The 19,243-nt window shown below is 34.5% G+C and overlaps 1 protein-coding gene across 1 annotated transcript; it reads right to left on the bottom strand.

The window, feature by feature from the left end:
- Positions 1 to 14,439: 14,439 nt before the first annotated feature.
- LOC113002320 (uncharacterized) lies at positions 14,440 to 15,084 on the bottom strand. The gene is made up of 2 exons (XM_026129419.1): positions 14,843 to 15,084; positions 14,440 to 14,692 (listed from the first exon to the last, which is right to left on the bottom strand). Exons 1-2 carry the CDS (start codon positions 15,082 to 15,084, stop codon positions 14,440 to 14,442), a joined length of 495 nt encoding a protein of 164 aa, XP_025985204.1.
- Between the last annotated feature and the right edge of the window lie 4,159 nt (positions 15,085 to 19,243).

Consider the following 19,243-nt stretch of genomic DNA (forward strand, 5'->3'; position numbering starts at 1 on the left):
AAATCATACCACAAAAAAATGGGAAAAACCCTTTATTCTTCAACACCGCCATGTGAATCATATTGTTACAAAAAATCAACAACAACTCTTATAGCAAAAATGGCAGAAGATCATTTTTTTATATAAAAAAAGCGAAAAAGAACAAAAGAGAAACAATAAGAAATCAACAACAACTCTCGCAAAAGTGGCAGAAGATAATTTTCTTGAAAAAAACGAAAAAGAACACAACAGTAACCTCGAGTCTTTTTAAAAAACAAAAAAGAACAGAGCAGTAACCTCTAGTCCTATTGTTGCAACCCTTGCATGGGCAAAGCGCCGTAACCTTCAGCACCCCGCTGTTATCCTGTTCCAAAAATCAGACCACAAAAAATTAGACAAAAAAGGGGAAAAATAGATAAAAATGGAACCTTTATTCTTCAATAGCCTGTCCCAATCCTTGCATGGGCAAAGCGCCGTAATCTTCAGCACCATTGTTAGACTGTCCCAAAAATCAAACCACAAAAAATTAGACAAAAAAAACAAGAAAAAAAATAGAATATTGATGGGAAACAGAATATGGACGAACGCAAAAGAATAAAGGAGGAGAAACAAAAGCGGAGAAGTTGAGGAAGAGAAAGAAAGGGGAATTGAATATTGACAGAGAAGAAAAGAGGAGAAGTTGAGGAAGAGAAAGAGGGGGAAAGAGAATATGGATGGACGCAAAAGAAATGGAGGAGAGAGAAAAAAAGTTCTGGAATTAAGGAGAATTAAATGGTGCGGTGAAATCCGACAATTAGAAAGCGACACGCGTGATTTGGTGATAGTGGAAAAAAACTTCAGCATGTGAGGAGGCGTATGGGCACTGAACAAAATAAAAAAATTAATTAATAAAATAAGAAAATGACATTGCGATAGCTGACAACAGAGACTTTTTTGTATAAGAGCAACAAAAAAAAATTTGGGCGGGAAGACACGTGGCACTCCGTGGTGACAGGAGTTTTGTTTATATAAAAGATAGTGATAGTGATGATTCAATTAATTAAAAAAATAATGAATCATCAAACATAATCAATTCATAATCACATCATAATTATGAGTTTACCTCTCAAGGTAAAGCTCTCCTTCTCAAGCTCAATTGACCAATATTTCACATATATAAATATATATAATAATAAGTTTCACTTGAAGTTTTTTTAGTCATTTATAAAAATTTAGACTCTATAATAGCCATTGATTAGATATACAATAAATTTACTTGAAACTTTTACAACCATTAATAATAATAATAATAATGATGATGATGATGATGATGATGATGATAATAATAATAATAATAATAATAATAATGATAATAATGATGATGATGATAATAAAGATGATGATGATGATGCTGATCATTTATGAATGAACATACCTACTTGTATTAAAAATGAAAATGAAATTACAATCCTTATCGATAAATAAATTTAAAATAATCTTTTAAAATTAACCTTTTTATTCTTATTGAGTATCTATTCTCAAATTTATGTTTTTTAAATTAGTTATTTTAAAATATATTTTTAAAAAATATATTAATTAAAAGTAACACTTCTATAAATATAATGCTAAATTTGAAAGAATCTACAATTTTATATTCAAGGTAATAGTAGGTTCTTCAACTAAAAGTGTGTTTCATAATATATTTCTCTCTCTCTCTCAATATCTATCTATCTATCTATCTTTCTCTCTCTCTCTATATATATATATTGAAAAAAAGACAATTAAATTTATGTTAAAGTCTCACAGGTATTTTTTTTGGAAAATTATATTAAATAGTAAATAATTTAAAAGAATTAATTAAAATAAATATATAAATAACGTACAAATAATAATATAATTTTTATTTTAAAATAAATAACAACTATATATATTTAATAAATAACACACTACTTCAATAAATTTAAAATAATCTAAATTTTTACAAGATATATTGAAAATAATTATTTATAAACATACAAAAATTAAGTAAATGTTAACATAATATCTACAATAGCAAAAACTAACACTCAAATTTAGATAATTATATATTATACATTCCTATTTATTATATTTATATTTTTTAAAAAATTATAATTTCCATATAGGTATTGTATTGCTATTATTATTTGGTGAAAAATCATAATAAATTTCAGTAGACTTGAATTTTTCAGATAAGATTAGTTTAATTCAAATATAATTAACCATTTTTAATGTAATTATATTTAAAATTTTATTAAATATTTTACAAATTAATAATATATATATATATATATTTAAAATAATAAATAAAATATTAAAATATTTTAAACAAACCCGTTAGGTCGATGTTCAACTTTATAATAGTCGTCGAATTTAACTGAATTTAATGTTTTCATATATTTCACTAAGAATTAAGTTGTTGACATTAATGTATCTATTTTTTTAGCAGTTGTTATATATATCTAAAATCTTCTATAAGTAAACTTGAAGATTTTCAAGTCATTAGATCGATAGTTAAACTTTATAATAGCAGTTGAATGTAACTGAATTTAATGTTTTTATATATTTAATAAATAATTAAATGTATGACATTAATGTAATTATACATATAATTTTAATAATTAAATATTAATTTTGATAATATTAATGTTAAGTAGTAATATTTTATTGATGATAAATTTACTTTTAAATTAATAAATAAGGATAAAATTAAATAATAAGCTATCATATATATATATATATATATATATATATACATATAACACATATATTCAAATATTTTTATATATTTATAATAATAATAATAATATACTATGAAATTTTTTTAACGATAATTAGTTTTCAAATAATTTTTTTATATTTTTTATTTAATTAAAATCCTAAATATTTTATAGATATATGAATATATATTATATTAGTACTTATTCTCAAGTTTATTAAAATTTTGAAATTATTGACTATAAAATGTATTATATGAAAAAGTTAATTAAAATTACTAATTTTGTAAATATGCAGTTAAATACAAAAGAATATATTATATTTTATTTTAATTAATAGCTATGATATATATTAAGAAATAAATTATAGTGTATATAATTTTTTATTTTAATTATTAAATATATTATATTTTATCTAATCAATGACTGTTATAAAATTTATTATATAAACTTATATGTGTATACATTAGAAATTTTAGTGTTATATATAACAACGTTAATTATTTTTTAACATAATTGACCTATTAGATTAGTTTGGTAGAGTATCTTGCTAATAACACAAAAGTCACATGTTCTAGATGACTATCAATTTCAAATTATTTCATAAAACATATTTTCAACAATCCGTTAAAAAGGAATGAAGAAAAGAAAAAAGAAGGAACAAATAAGAAGTAAAAAAAAGATAAAATTAGAATTTTTTAAAAATATGTTGGAGGTAAAAGAAATTTGAATAATGTATTCGGTGTCTTTTGTTTCTCATTGGGCTTCAGGCTTTTATATTTATTTTTAGGCTGCTACTTTCTGCACCTGCAAGTTGCTTCCTGCACTGGTTTTGGAATGTTTTTTTTTAGGATTGATCATTTTGGAAGAAAAAAAATGAGACAATTCTAGAATGTAATTTTACATTCGGGATTGGTCATTCTGAAAGCCAAAAAGAAAGTGTTGGAAGCAACAACCTAATTTTTGTATATAGCTTTGCACGAGCATGCCTACGGGAAAGTTGAAAGAAATGGATTTTCAAAGAGTTAATTTTATTTTTTTATTTCTTTTAGTTTGTACTATATTAGTTTTTATTTATTTATATTTAATTAAGTTTGTCTCCTTTAAGGATTAAGTAAATTTAGACCCGTTATTAATTTATTTTATAAAAAAATAATGAAATCATTATTTATATTTAAATATATTTTTTTGGTTACAAAATTTTTAGGTGAATTGGGTTACAAAAATTACAGTAAATATATTTCTTACTTTATAATTGGTATTTTAATGTTGTTTGATTGTAACTTATTACCTATAATAACAGTCAAAATTTTGAAATTTGTTGACCATTATAAAAAGGCAACACGAGTACAATATTACTATCTTCCCATTAAAGGTTGATTATTATCCTTTTCTCTCAACCATAGAACTTTCTACAATTATAATCTTAGTTGAAATGTATAATGACAATTAAACTTTTGACTCATGAGTGAGTGCTATTGTCTACATGCTTTGCATTTATATGTTTCTAAAATTTTGAAACCCTGTGAAAATTTTTAAATAGGCAAGTGGCCTTTTTAAAATAACTTGTAAAATTCAAACAGTATTATGATTAAATTATATCATTGTTTATTCAAAGCATTAATTTTTGGATATTTTATATTAAGAAAGTAAAAAAAGGAAAAAGCTGCTAATGCAACTACTCAGAAGGTCCCAGAAGCTAAAGCTGGTGAGTGTGGGTCTGTGAAGGATTCTCTCTTCATCACTAAAAACCTAAGGAATCTCTTCAACTATCCTATCTTTGACACTTTTGTTTACATTGCCTGTGGACTTCGTCCCTTACATGGTGAACGCTCAACTTTTTCAATTCCTTTCCCTAATTCCCTTATGAGCCAACCACTATAGAACCTTCTTCAAGGTCAGAAGAGAATAGGCTGAACTCTTTGAAGAATCAGGTCAAGAAGATTCGTTCTAACTAGAAGTTGTTGTTCTCCAACATTGACCAACTTCAGAGGACTATGAATGAGTTCTTTGAGAGATTCCTTAACCTTGAGGAGTGAATCTTTGATAAGGCAAGACATGCCTTGATCCTTGAAGTGGACCCTATGCAGCATGAGCCTCCACCATCACCAAGTGCTACCACTATGCATTCATCTTTCTCATCTTCGAGAAACTCATCTCCTAACAAGCATGATTGATCTGCAACCCTTATTCCTGCCTTATTATTTTGCTTGATGACAAAGAGGGAGAAGTTTAGGAGAGATTTAGTAGGGAGGAAATCAGTTTTTGTAGGATCATAATATGTTACTTATTTATATCTTTTGATGTATTTTGTATGATCCTATTATTATTAATAATAAAACTGATCTGATTAAATGATTACTCCTTTTTGTGTTCATTTGTTTCTTTCCTTATGCATTATGTTGTGCTATGCAAGATTAATAATGCATGAATTGAGGGGGAGCTTCTTTTTTGTTAAAAAGAAACAAAATTGATGCACACTCCTAGGGGAGTTAAAAATTGAAAAGCTCATATGTGTATTGTCACACCCTTTAAATTTGCTCCTAAGAATTTGTCATCATCAAAAAATGGGAGATTGTTGAATCCACATCCTTGATTTTAATTATGAAAAACCATAATAAAAAACGTATGATTAAGTGGTTTTAATTAAATTGCAAGAGTAACTAAATTTATATTTAAGTGTCAATAATTAATTAATGATTGATGTTATGGTGTTTTGCTTATGTTTGTAGTGTTTAGTGAGTTTCGATCAGTTTGAGCCTAGAGAAAGATAAGCTTGTGATGGATAGTAAAAGGGGTATGAGTTTAGTATATACTTAGGTGTGGAAGGAAAAAACCTTTCGGCCTTATGTCTCCCTAAAACCCTCTTTTGTGCTGAAATATTTTACCCCAAAACACTTCTCCTTTTCTCCAAGAAACCCACCATTGGAGAAACCTTAAGCTTTGGTGTTGTGCAAAAAGGGAGCTCTTTTTTCCTCCCTTTAGTTTTTGTTGACTGTCCCTTGGTGAAGTAATCTCCCCCTCTTCCTCCCTTTGTTCCATTTTCGTTTTCTCATAAAACATCCATGGGAGCTCATGAAAAAGATTGGGTTTTGGGGTTTTGATTTCGTTTGTGGTTATTTTTGGGTTTGGGGCAATATTGCTGAGATGAACTTGTTGTTGGAGTCAAGAAAAGCTTCTCCCTTGGACCTAAAGTTCATCATTTTCTCCTCCTTCTTCACAAAGCTCTCATTTTGGTTCTATAAAGGTAAGTGAAGCTTAAATTCTTGTTTTGTGATGTGTTTGATGTTTTAAATGCCGAACTTTGGATGTTATAAATTATGTGTTTTTGAAATTATTGAAGCATTGCATGCCATATTGGAAAGCCATTGAGTATTTTTGAAAATTCCCTGAAAATTACAGACCTTAGGCTTAAGGGTGAGGCTTAAACACAAGTTTTTGGGACTTAAGCACGAGGCTTAAATTCAAGTATTTGGGGACTTAAGTGTGAGGCTTAAACACAAGTATTCGGGGGCTTAAGCATAATGTGTCTTTGGGGTTAAGCACAATCATTTTGGAGCTTAAGCACAAAACTTATGTGAGCTTAGTTTTCTATTACATATTTAAATATGATTCTCCAAATGGAACCCGAATGTGATTAACTTGTCTTAGGAACTAATATGAGATATATGAAGTTGATGCCATGCTATGAGTATGCAATTAACTTTGTTTTACTAACTAATATTTGATTATTATGATATGTTATGTTGAATAATTATATGTACACGAGGACTTATAAAATACTAATGTGTTGAAGTGATGATACATATATATGTCTTAATTATTGTAGTAAGGAATGCTCATAATTATGTTAATTGATAATGTCTTGAGTTGTGTTGGTTGATTTCTTGATGATGATATGAACATCGCTAGATGAGGTGAATGTGGTGATGTCTATAGGATGATGATAATTGATAATAATCTTACCTTGTAGCCATCCATGTGTTGGAGGGGTTAGTTATGACCTTTGGGAATATTTTTGTTGAAATGAAAATGGTATACTTGGAAGGGTGAGTTCCACACCAGAACTCTACCTCACTAAAGTGACCTGAGGGTCTCACCTAATAAGGTATCTTCCCAAGTATCATCTCTAGTTTTGACTTTGAATGAAATATTGGAGTGGTGAGAATTACTTCCCTAAAGGTTTAGTGACTTTTTAGTGTATATAGGACTGATTGTTGTTGATGGTGAAACTTGGATACTTGATACCGACCATGAGAGAGATGGTGAGTACGGAGGGCCCTCAACCTAGTGTTTGGTGTAGGCACGTAAGTTGTAGGTGTTTGGTGGGCCCTCAGTCTAGTGTTGGAGGTTTTTGTGGTGGCTAACACCAAATGGGCTATAGAATGGATAGGTGGGCGAACTCCTAGAGAGGTTATGGTTAATGCATACCTTTACCGAGGTAAGCCATTATCCTCCTGTCGCAACCTACCTCACAATGGGACAAAAAAAGAAAATAAGATAAAAAACACGTTTGTCTCCTAAGAAGAAAACGAGTGGAGTCGCCACCAATGTTTATTTAAGGAAACCGTTAGAAAAACCAAAAAGAGATGTGCAAATTTTGAAAAGAAGAGTTTGAGAGTTGTTTATGCATAGAGAATGTATTAGCACCCCATGCACCCATCATAAGGGACGAAAGCCTTTAATCGAGTATGCAAAATGTGACTTCAAAATTATGTATTTTCCCTTTATTATTATTATTATTATTATTATTATTATTATTATTATTATTATTTTGAATCGACAAGGGTGTTGCCCTTGCTCCTACGTATCCCCAGGTGCAATGAGGAAATCAGACTTACACAATTCTTTAAGTTTGAATGTTTGTGTGTTAAATTGATTTTATGTTTTTGAAAGATTTATTTTAATTGCGATCAAAGAGTCGTTAAGGCGTTGGACCTTGAAACAACGTTTTAAATTTTGAAAAGTAGAGAGAATCGTTAAGGCATTGGACCTTGAAATGATCTCAAGTGATATTTGATGAAAATAATTTGGGTTATGAATTGATTTTTTTTTCATTTTTGTTGTGTTTATTGCCTTCTAGTTTCACTAAAAAAAACAATTTTCATGACATTAGTGATCGACTAGAATTAAGCCTTATGAATAAAATGAAATTACCAACGATAAGCGGAGAAGATAAATGCACACATAATATCACCGAGGACTCATAAGGGTATATAGATTACATCAAAATCTTAAGAAAAAGCTAACCGACTGTTGCACAGAGTACAAGGCTAGCAAGAGAAAGGATGTAGGAAACGATCCACGATTCGATTCGATGGCGCCTAAACTTTTCTTTTTTATTCTTCTCTTTCTCCCTGTGTTTTTCCTTATGTTCCTTCAATTCCCAGCCCCCCTAACCTCTTCCCCTGCAAGGCTATTTATAGAAAAAGCCATTTGGGGCAGGGGAAGCTCACCTAGGCGAGCTGGAGCTTGCCCAAGCGAGCTGGTTGCTTAGGCCTTAAGGCATTTCATGGCCCAAGCGAGCCAAATGCTAGCCTGGGAGAGCTTGGGTCCAAAAAAGTACACAAAATGACCCTTTTGCCCCCTTTCCCTTGTATCCTTTTGTTTTCTTGATCAAAATTCGGAGTGATCCCTAGCTTCGCACTATAACCGATGCCAAACACCGTAATTCAACTGGCAATGATCAAAACATCACAGGTGAATGATAAAACATCATACCTGGATGAAATTAGGGTATGACAGTTGCCCCTATTTACTTATCTTTTATTAAAAATAAAAGATAAGCAAAGATAACAACACTAATTTAATTCGAGTGACCCGGCTATTCAATCGGATGCTAGAGAAAACAAAAAAGTGAATCTGAAAAAGCAAAAAACATTGTGGTCCTCTGACATCAAACAGATGACCTTGAAGTCCTACCAAACATAAAATGGAGGACATTGGAGTCCTATAGCATAAGAGTAGAAGACATTTGAAGTTTTTGAAAGCATAGAAACAGAGGACGTTGAGTCCTATGATAGATAAAGACAAGGACATTGAGTCCTATAAAGATGAGGACATTGAGTCCTATGAAAGTGAAAAAACATAGAACAAAAGACATTGAAGTCTTTGAAAGTGTAAAAGACCAAAGACATTGAAATATTTGAAAGCACAAAAAAGAAGACATTGAAGTCTTGGAAAGCATAAAAGACAACAGACGTTGAAGTCTTGCAAATGTAAAAGACAAAAGACCTTGAAGTCTTCGAAAATATAAAAGACAAAAGACATTGAAGTCTTTGAAAGTGTAAAAGACAAAAGACATTGGAGTCTTTGAAAAATGTAAAAGACAAAAGACATTGAAGTCTTTGAAAGCGTAAAAGACTGAAGACATTGAAATCTTTGAAAAATGTAAAAGATAGAAGACATTGAAGTCTTGTAAATGTAAAAGACTGAAGACATTGAAGTCTTTGAAAGCGTAAAAGACTAAAGACATTGATGTCTTTGAAAGCGTAAAAGACATAAGACATTGAAGTCTTTTGAAAGCGTAAAAGATAAAAGACATTGAAGTCTTTGAAAAGCATAAAAGTAGAAGACATTGAAGTCTTGTGAAACAAAAAGATAGAGGATGTTGAGTCCTATGAAAGCATAAAGACAGAGGATCTTGAGTCCTATGGAAACATAAAGACAAGGACGTTGAGTCCTATGGAAACATAAAGACCGAGGACGTTGAGTCCTATGAAAGATAAAGGCGAGAACTCGAGTCCTATGAAAGATAAAGGTGATGACTTTGAGTCCTATGGAAACATAATGGTGAGGACTTTGAGTCCTATGAAAGATAAAGGTGAGGACTTTGAGTCCTATGAAAGATAAAGGCGAGGACTTTGATTCCTATGAAAGGCAAGAACTTTGAGTCCTATGAAAGATAAAGGCGAGGACTTTGAGTCCTATGAAAGATAAAGGAGAAGACTTTGAGTCCTATGAAAGATAAAGGCGAGGACTTTGAGTCCTATGAAAACATAAAGGCGAGGACATCGAGTCTATGAAAGCATAAAGACAAAGGACTTTGAGTCCTATGGAAACATAAAGGCAGAGGACGTTGAGTCCTATGAAGCATAAAGGCGAGGATGTTGAGTCCTATGCAAGCATAAAGACAGAGGACTTTGAGTCCTATGAAAACATAAAGGTAAGGACATTGAGTCCTATGAAAGCATAAAGACAGAGGACTTTGAGTCCTATGGAAACATAAAAGCGAGGACGTTGAGTCCTATGAAACAAAAAATAGGGACATTGAGTCCTATGAAACATGCCAATAGGTACTAGTACCCAAGGGCTCAACCTTATAAAAAAGCAAGAGGTTGACTCTTTGAAAGGGCCTCTCATCCTAAAGTGATGCCAAAGGTCTATCCATCCCGTTGAAACTCGATAACATGGGTTGATCCCGAAAGAATTTATATAACGAAGGCTACCCTTGTATTCGAATGGAATCCTAAGGAGTTTTGCATGAGCGACTAACATCAAGTGTATCCCACTATCACAATTGTCTTTGGGCCTCTTTCACGAGCTCCTGGTCGAATAGGTTTGCTTCTCAAATGTGCAAGTGAAAACCTTGAGGTTTTTTTTTACAATCACGAGCGTGTGCGGGTTCTATTCCAAAATCAAAAGCAAAATTAGTCATTCCTTGATCCACATGGACTTTATTGGGCTTGTAACGCGGCCAGGGGTAAGAAGGCTATGAAAGAAAGGATCAGAGAGGCTCAAAGAGTGTTTAAGGGTTATATTGAGTAAGAACCTCGAGAGCCTTGCTTGTACTTTCATTCCTTTCAGCCTTTGGCCAGGTCTTATCTTGCTCAATACATTAATCATCCTTGCACTTTTGTGTTTTTTTTTTCTTTTTCGTGAATTTTAGAGAATTTTGTCTCCTTTGCTTGGCTAGCCTTTGGCGAATTTGATTTTTTTCTTTTATGATCATTTGGACCTAACCTATAATTTAGTAGACTTTATGCATGTATTGCTTGCATTGTTCCCTCTGCCAATTTAGCAGTGGTTCTTACTTTGGGTTCATTTTTTTAAGAAAATAATTGCATTTGGCTCATAACAGGTAGCAAGGGATAAATTAGAGTTTAGGAAAAGAAACATGGCCATGTGTCATTTCAAATCTTGACTAGACTTTTACAGTTTGGATTTTGGGACAAAACCTTTGATGAACACGCCCCTGATTGTTTTTCCTAACTTTTGCTTGGGCCACCCTTTCGGGTTTTCAACCTATCGGGTGAGGACTTCTAGTCTGTCCCTAGGTTCACTTGAAGCTCATGCATGGTGTCTGTCATTGCCTCAGTGTATGGTTCAGAGGTATATTACCTTGTAGCAAGAAGAAAAGAAAGAAACTGTGCAGGTTCTCGAAAAAGAATTTTCAAGGACAAGAAATATTTAAAAGATTTTCAATTGATAGATTAAGTCAAATGACTCTTGTTCTTCAACACTCATTTTTTTTTCTCGAGAAGGAAAACTTCTAAGAATGATAAGATGAGGTCACATGAATCTCTGTACTTCTTATTTTGATTTGGAAACACAATCAATCAAATGTTTATTCAACTTTACTCGTCGCTTACGACACCCCCACCAAACGTGTAGAACGTGCAATTTTTGATCGGGTGGACTTCAAGATCAACTCAGGAGTGCAAGTCACTTGAGCAAACAAACCAACAACGTAGCTTAAAATTCCAGTGAAAGTAAAAATAAATAAGCAAAGATGTAATTGTGAGAGAATGAGAGGCAACAACATCAAATTCATCCATATTATTAACATTGTGACTATTGTTTACAATAATAGCATAAACCTAAAAATTCTAATGAGTCATTGGAAACATCTAACAACAACCTTCAAATTGCCCCAAGCATCATGCATAGTATTGCTTGACGACATCAAAATTCACAAGCGATTCTCCTCCTCAAATCTCAGCCAGCATGCATCGATCAGACTTTGCACCTTATGTTTCAGGGTCATACAATGCTCAATGGAATGCCCCAGAACTCCCCCATGATAAACACATGTCACATTGGAGTTGTATCCTTTGGGAAATGGAGGTTGTGGAATCTTTGCTGGGCTTATGGCTACCATTGCATTATTGAGTAGATAAAGGAGTAAGTCAACATACGAGATTGGAATTGGGGTGAATTCTACAAGCTTCTTTTCTGGAAAGTTCCTTCCCTGGTTGGTGTTTTGATTGGTATTAGGGGTGGTGTTTGGTCTTGGATGTGCAATAGGTGGATTTTGTGGCCGATCTAGGGGTGGCCTTTCTGGATGATTGGGCGTTCTTGGTTGGTAGGGTGGTGAGTAATGGGAAGGACTGATATTGGCTGAGTATTGATATTGTTGGGGAGGATATTAGTACATAGGATTTAAAAGGGCTAGTGGGAAATTTGGCCATGTAGGAACGATAGTCACAACATGGGTTTCTCCCTCTTTCTTATTCCCTCCACTCATCCTAGGTCTTCTATTACTAGAACTCACAGTAGCAGCATAATCAAATTTCCCTCTTCTCAGACCCACTTCGATCCTCTCGCCAGCAAACACTAAATCTGCAAAACTTGAAGGCATGTAACCTATCATATTCTCATAGTAAAACACCAGCAAGGTGTCCACTATCATTGTTATCATTTTTCTCTCCATCATTGGGGGCACTACTTAAGCTACCAGATCTCTCCACCTTTGAGCGTATTCTTTGAAAGATTCATTGTCTTTCTTCTACATATTTTGTAGTTGCATTCTATCTGGAGCCATATCAGAGTTATACTGATACTGCCTAATGAAAACAACCATTAGGTCCTTCCAAGAATGGACCTGGGGAGGTTCCAGGTTAGTATACCAGGTAATAGCTGCCCCAACGAGACTCTCCTGGAAGAAATGCATCAACAACTTTTCATCTTTCGCATATGCCCATATCTTCCTACAATACATTTTCAGGTGATTCTTTGGGAAAGTGGTTCCCTTGTACTTATCATAATTTGGAACCTTGAACTTTGGAGGAATAACCACGTTGGGTACCAAGCAAAACTCTGCCATGTCAGCAAAGGCATAATTTCCTCCTCCTTTAATGACGCGTAGCCTTTCCTCCATATGTTCAATCCTTTCCTTCTCAAGTACTATGGAAGGCCTCTCTCCCCTTACAAAATGCAAAGGTTGTGATAATGAGCGACATTGAGATATTTTGAGAGTGTTCAGCACAGGGATGCCAGAAAATGTCTGCCCTTTAGTCGTATATCCTGGATAAACCTTGAACCCGACCAGAGTGTGGTCTTGGGGAACTTCATGTGTTTCCCCCATGGGTTGAAAGACATTAGCATGATCAGATTGAGGTCGTTGATTCTCAATTAGTACGGGTGCAGAATTGCTGACATTCTCACCAAAAGCGTATACAATAGTGGGCGATGTATAATTAGGAGGCAATCCATATGGTGGGAAGGAATGCTTGCTACCTGAACATGATGAGGCCCACATGCATTTTCCACTACCTCGCCACCTTGGTCTACTACATCCGAGTCTGGACGACCCACTCGATTGAAACCGGACGGGTGAATCGGGTCCACCTCAGTAGCAGTGCTTGCAACACCAACTGTAGCAGTGTTAACCTCCATCATCTTCCTCATGCTCATCATTGCTTCCATCATCATTGTCATCTGTTCCTTCATGGCCTCCATATCGGCCTTCATTTGTTCCTGTACTTCTTCGATTTCACTCATTATTCTGGCCTTGGCATACGTCTGGTAAGGGTGTTGAAAGGGCAATCTTTCTCTTTGGTTACAATGATTACGATTCTGATTTCAAGGAAAGAATGCAAAGAGCAATGCAACCAACGTGGAAAGACAAACAAGCATGAATGCATGTGAATGATACGTTGCTGAAGTATTGCGAATTTTACACAGGACATTCAGTAGAACATAGGGTCGAATCAACTTTAATTTTCATTAAATCTCGTTAGAGTCAAAGTGCAACTGGAAATAAAACATAGACAGATCAACGGTTCCTAATTTTGTAAGTTATTAGCTCAATCATGTGTTGGCAGTAGTCAAAGAAGCTATGTAAATTTGACCCATTTTCTACCCCAACTTTCACAAGCTGGTCACTTCCATACTTTGACATTGACTTGATAAAATTATTTTCTTAATAGACTGTGCTTGGTTCGACCCTATGTTCCCAAGAATAGAAATTTTGATCGCCAATATTTCAATAACCTATCATAGAGGAGATATGATGAATGATCAGGGCATAGTTATGCTATGCATGACAGATGTATTTATCAAACCGCCACAAGACTCCCGAAAGACCACCCTTTCTTGTTAAAAGTGCATTGGCCACCCTTTCTTGCTAAGAACAATTCCCTCTCGGGTTGGAATTGCGCTTAGCACGCCTTTCACGCTTTGCGAGACATCAAAAGTTGTTATTTTCATAACCCCAACTATCAGACAGTGGAGAGTTGTCTTAGGAACCTCCAGTCAAAATTTGAAGATGATCCAACAGTTAACGAATCCGGGATTGCAAGTTTACTGAAATAGGTTTAGGTAAAATTTGAAATCTCATAATTTCAACTTAGCTCAACAAAACTCCACATAACTCAACATCCACATCAAGAAATTCACACATAACTAATTCAAGCCATACCTCAACTCATTCAAGTCAACCTTATAGTCAAATAACACGATAAATACAATTAAACATTGATTTATAATTAATAATATTTTAGGGTGTTACAACTCCCCCACCCTTTTAGAAATTTTGTCCTCGAAATTTACCAGACTCAAACAAGGATGGATAGGTTGTTCGCATCTGACTCTCTAATTCCCATGTGGCATCTTCTCCTGATGCACCTCCGTAGATCACCTTGACCAATGATATCTCCTTCCCTCTTAGGTGCTTTGTTCGTCTATCCTTGATCCTCAAAGGCAATGTTTCATATGTCAAGTTCTCCTTCACTTGTACGTCATCCAATTCGATCACATGAGATGGATCATGGATATACCTATGGAGTTGAGACACATGAAAGACATTGTGAAGATTAGAAAGAGACAGGGGTTGTAATTCGGTATGCCACAGGACTGAATCTTTTAAGAATTTGGAAAGGATCGATAAAGTGAGGTGTGAGTTTTCGAGATTTCAATGCTCGACCAACCCCAGTCCACGAGAGACTCTCAAGAATACATGATCACCAACCTCAAATTCCAGGTCTTTCCTCCTCTTGTCCTGATAACTTTTCTGCCTACTCTGAGCAGTTCTCATCCTTTCTTGGATCAACTTGACCTTCTCGGTGGTTTGTTGCACCACTTCAGGTCCTAAGGTGATGTCTTCTCCGGGCTCTAGCCAACATAGGGGTGTCCAACACTTTCTACCATACAAAGCTTCATAGGGAGCCATGCTAATGGTAGAGTGAAAGTTATTGTTATAAGTGAACTCTATCAACGACAAAAAACTCTCCCAACTCCCCTTTTGCTCTAAGACACATGCCCTCAAAAGGTCCTCCAGCGACTGAATGGTCCGTTCAGTTTGGCCATCAGTCTGAGGATGGTAGGCTGAATTAGTCTAAGCTTGGTTCCAATGCTCTATTTAGGCTCTCCCAAAATCTAGAGGTAAACCTAGGATCTCAATCAGACACTATGCTAGATGGCACACCATGTAATCTGACAATCTTGCTAATATACAGGGAGGTCAACTTCTCCAAGGAAAATCTGATATTAATGGGAATAAAGTGAGCAGACTTGGTTAGTCTGTCAACTGTGGAAGCAATGCCTTCCAAGGTTATTTTGATGATTCCAAAGATTCAAGAATGAAGTTTTCAAGAATCAAGATTCAAGAATAATCAAGACCAAGATTCAAGACTCAAGACTCAAGATTCAAGAATCAAGAGAAGAATCAATCAAGATAAGTATTAAAAAAGTTTTTCAAAACATTGAGTAGCACAAGAAGTTTTCACAAAATCATTACCAAAGAGTTTTACTCTCTGGTAATTGATTAACAAAATGTAGTAATCGATTACCAGTATTTTTAAAACGTTAAAATTTTCAAAATTAAAAATGAAGAGTCACATCTGTTGATGTGTAATCGATTACACCTTATGGTAATCGATTACCAGTGACTATTTTCAAAAAATACATTTCCAAAAGTCACAATTCTTCAAGTGACTTGTTTATGAAGATTCTTTCAAAAGTCACAACTTTTCTAAGTGACTAGTTTTAAAAGAAATTGCCAAGAGTCACAAACTTTGACTTGAGTCATTAAGAAATTATAAATATGTGACCATGACATGTATTTTGATAACAATCAAGAAATCCTTCTTTCAATCTTCTCTCTCAACATCATTCAACTCTTTCAAAAAATTTTTTTTATTCATCTTCTCTTCATCTTTCTAAAAGTTTTTGTTCAAAACTTTTTCTTTCAAGAAAATTTCTTTGATAAAAAACTTATGCCATTCATCTTTTTCATTCTCTTCTCCCTTTGCCAAAAAGAATTCAACAAGGACTAATCGCCTGAATTGTTTTTGTGTCTCTCTTCTCCCTTTTCCAAAAGAACAAAGGACTAATCGCCTGAATTCTTTTGTGTCTCCCTTCTCCCTTTTCAAAGAATTCAAAAGGACACAGTCTGAGAATTCTTGTGATTCTTCCCTTTCCCTTAAACAAAAGATTTCAAAGGACTAACCGCCTGAGATATCTTTTGTTTCCCCTTACAAAGATTCAAAGGACTAACTGCCTAAGATTTCTTTGTCTTAATACATTGGAGGGTACATCCTTTGTGGTACAAGTAGAGGGTACATCTACTTGGGTTGTTGTAACTGAGAACAAGAGAGGGTACATCTCTTGTGGATCAGTTCAAGTGGAGGGTACATCCACTTGGTTGTTCAAAGAGAACAAGGGAGGGTACATCCCTTGTGGATCTTTGCTTGTAAAGGTTTTTACAAGGTTGAAAGAAATCCCTAGGATTGTAGGTTGCTTGGGGACTGGATGTAGGCACGGGTTGTTGTCGAACCAGTATAAATTCTTGTGTTTGTCTTCTTCTTCCCTACACTATTTAATTTCCGTTGTGCACTTTAATTATCGCTTTTACTTTTGGTTAAGTTTCTATTTCTGTTCTTTACTTTCTTAACATTATAGTAAAATCCTAATTGAATCTAGTAACATTAAGAAGGATATATTTTTAATTAGTAAAGGTTCATTAATAATTAATTTAACCCCCCTTCTTAATTATTCCGAGGCCACTTGATCCAACATCAACAATGACTTAGATAGAATCTAAACCTCTGGGGGTCCTAGGTAGTCCTACAACAAAATCCATGGACATATTGTCCCACTTCTACTAGGGTATCTCCAGGGGTTGTAACTTCCTTGAAGGTCTCTGATGTTCTATCTTAGCCTTCTGATAGACTAAGCATGCATACGCAAACTCACTAACCTCTCTCTTCATGTTTGGCCACCAAAACATCATCTTCAAATCCTGATACATCTTGGTAGCACTAGGATGGATGCTCAGGTTACTCCTATGTCCTTCCTCCAAGATCATCTTCCTAAGTTCAGGCACATTAGGAACACAAATCCTATCTTGAAGTCGCAAGGCTCTATTCGATCCAACATTGAAACTATTATCTCTTCCTAACTCTATAGCTTCTAACTGAGTCTTTATAAAAGGATCAGTCTTCTAGCCCTCCCTGATATCTCCTAGTAACTCACTAGTGATCCTCAAAGTTCCTAATCTCACATTATTAGGGGTAACCTCACATGCAAGGCTAAGGTTTCTAAATTGTTCTAGGAGATCCATCTCTTTGACCATCAAGGCAGATATATGTAAGGATTTCCTATTTATGGCGTCAACCACTACATTGGCTTTGCCAGGATGGTACCTAAGCTCAAAATCATAATCTTTAAGAAACTCTAGCAATCTCCTTTGATGTGTAAAAACAAGTAGAGAACACGTTGGTCTTCCTAATAGGTGCCTGATGCTAAAAAGATATTCTCTATCTAACAATGTTTATGTGTTCTTATGGTGTCTCCTGAGATACTAAACCCCAATTCCTCTTGATAGTTTAGCCTAATCCTGATCAAGCATCATCCGCAGATTCTTCTTGTAAGACTAAACTCAATCAGGACCACATTAAGACACACATACTAAACTAACTTATCACACCCTGATTCCTCATGAAAGCACGACAACTCAGCCTTGCACTATTAAGGACTTTAGAGTCATACTAGTTTCCATTTTTGAATGACCCTAACAAAGCATGCATCTACGTGATCAAGGTAAAGGCATACTAGAATGAAAAACAGATAGCACAGAGAACATATAAAGCATCATTAAATAGATAGAAATATATTTACATCAGGTACCTACAGGGAAGATCCAATAGAGGATTTAGCATTCCATACCAGGAAGCCTTCTTAACAACAAAGAGAAGGACAAGATGAAAGATTGCAAAAATACAAGTGGTGAGGATGTCTCCTTCACCTCTAGGATCTCACAATCACTCAAAAACTCATCTCAAGCTCTCAAATCGGCTCCTGCTTCAAGCTCTGGTCTCTGCAGATCTTCACACAATAAAGTCTCTCAAAACTCTCTGGAACTTGGACCTTTCTTACTCTAGAAACCCTAGACATGAAAAGCTCTGAATCCCAGTCCAAACTCTCTTCACAAAATCTGATTTCAGGCTTAAATAGGTGGCCTTGTTCGTGCTCGTGCGCTTAGCGCACGTATGGACCGCTTAGCGCACGTTAGTGATTTTTGGCTTAGCGCACCTTTCTCGCTTAGCGGATGAACTGAAGTGGTGCACTTAGAGAGATGAAGCGGTGCGCTTAGCGAACCTGTATAGCTCATCTTCTTCTGGATTCTTCCTCACGCTTAGCCTAGAAGTGTTGCACTTAGTGGATGCTCGCTAAGCCAACAGATTGGCTTAGCGAGAAGGTGAAAACAACCTTTTTCCAAAGCTTTCCTAATTAACCTGAAATTGAGAGAAAATGATTATTAAACACACAAAATGAAAATACTAAGTATTTATTACCTATACTTAACAGAAAATACTTATAACATTACAAAATAACCATAAATTGGAAGAGTTTGAAACAACTTATACAAGTTTTATACACAAAAGTTAGTCATTTTCACCGACTAACAACTCCCCCAAATTTACAGTTTTTCTTGTCCTCAAGCAAGAAGAGAACAACTCACTTGTCCTCAAGTGACAATGACATGCAGTGACTATGTACAAAGGTGTATGCTACAAAGTTACTGATTGCATGATAAGAGAATGGAGTAAAATGCCCCCATCACTTGTGTTTCACAAGGTATGAAGTTATCCAAAGAGAAGAATAAAATGTAACCTGAACAGATAGATGAAGTTAGGCATAAGACAGATATCAAGGAAAGTAGCTTAAACCACAGGCTCACGGCTACTGTTTCACTCAAGCACAAGTGTTTAAGCTATTCATTAATAACAACTAGCAAGAGGTCCAATCTTTGAATTTCATCTCATACCATAAAGTCAAAAATGTATAAACAGAATCAGAAGGACTTTCTCAGGTTTGTAGTGAGGCTT

Source organism: Glycine max, chromosome 8, assembly GCF_000004515.6.
Source record: "Glycine max cultivar Williams 82 chromosome 8, Glycine_max_v4.0, whole genome shotgun sequence".
NCBI lineage: Eukaryota > Viridiplantae > Streptophyta > Magnoliopsida > Fabales > Fabaceae > Glycine > Glycine max.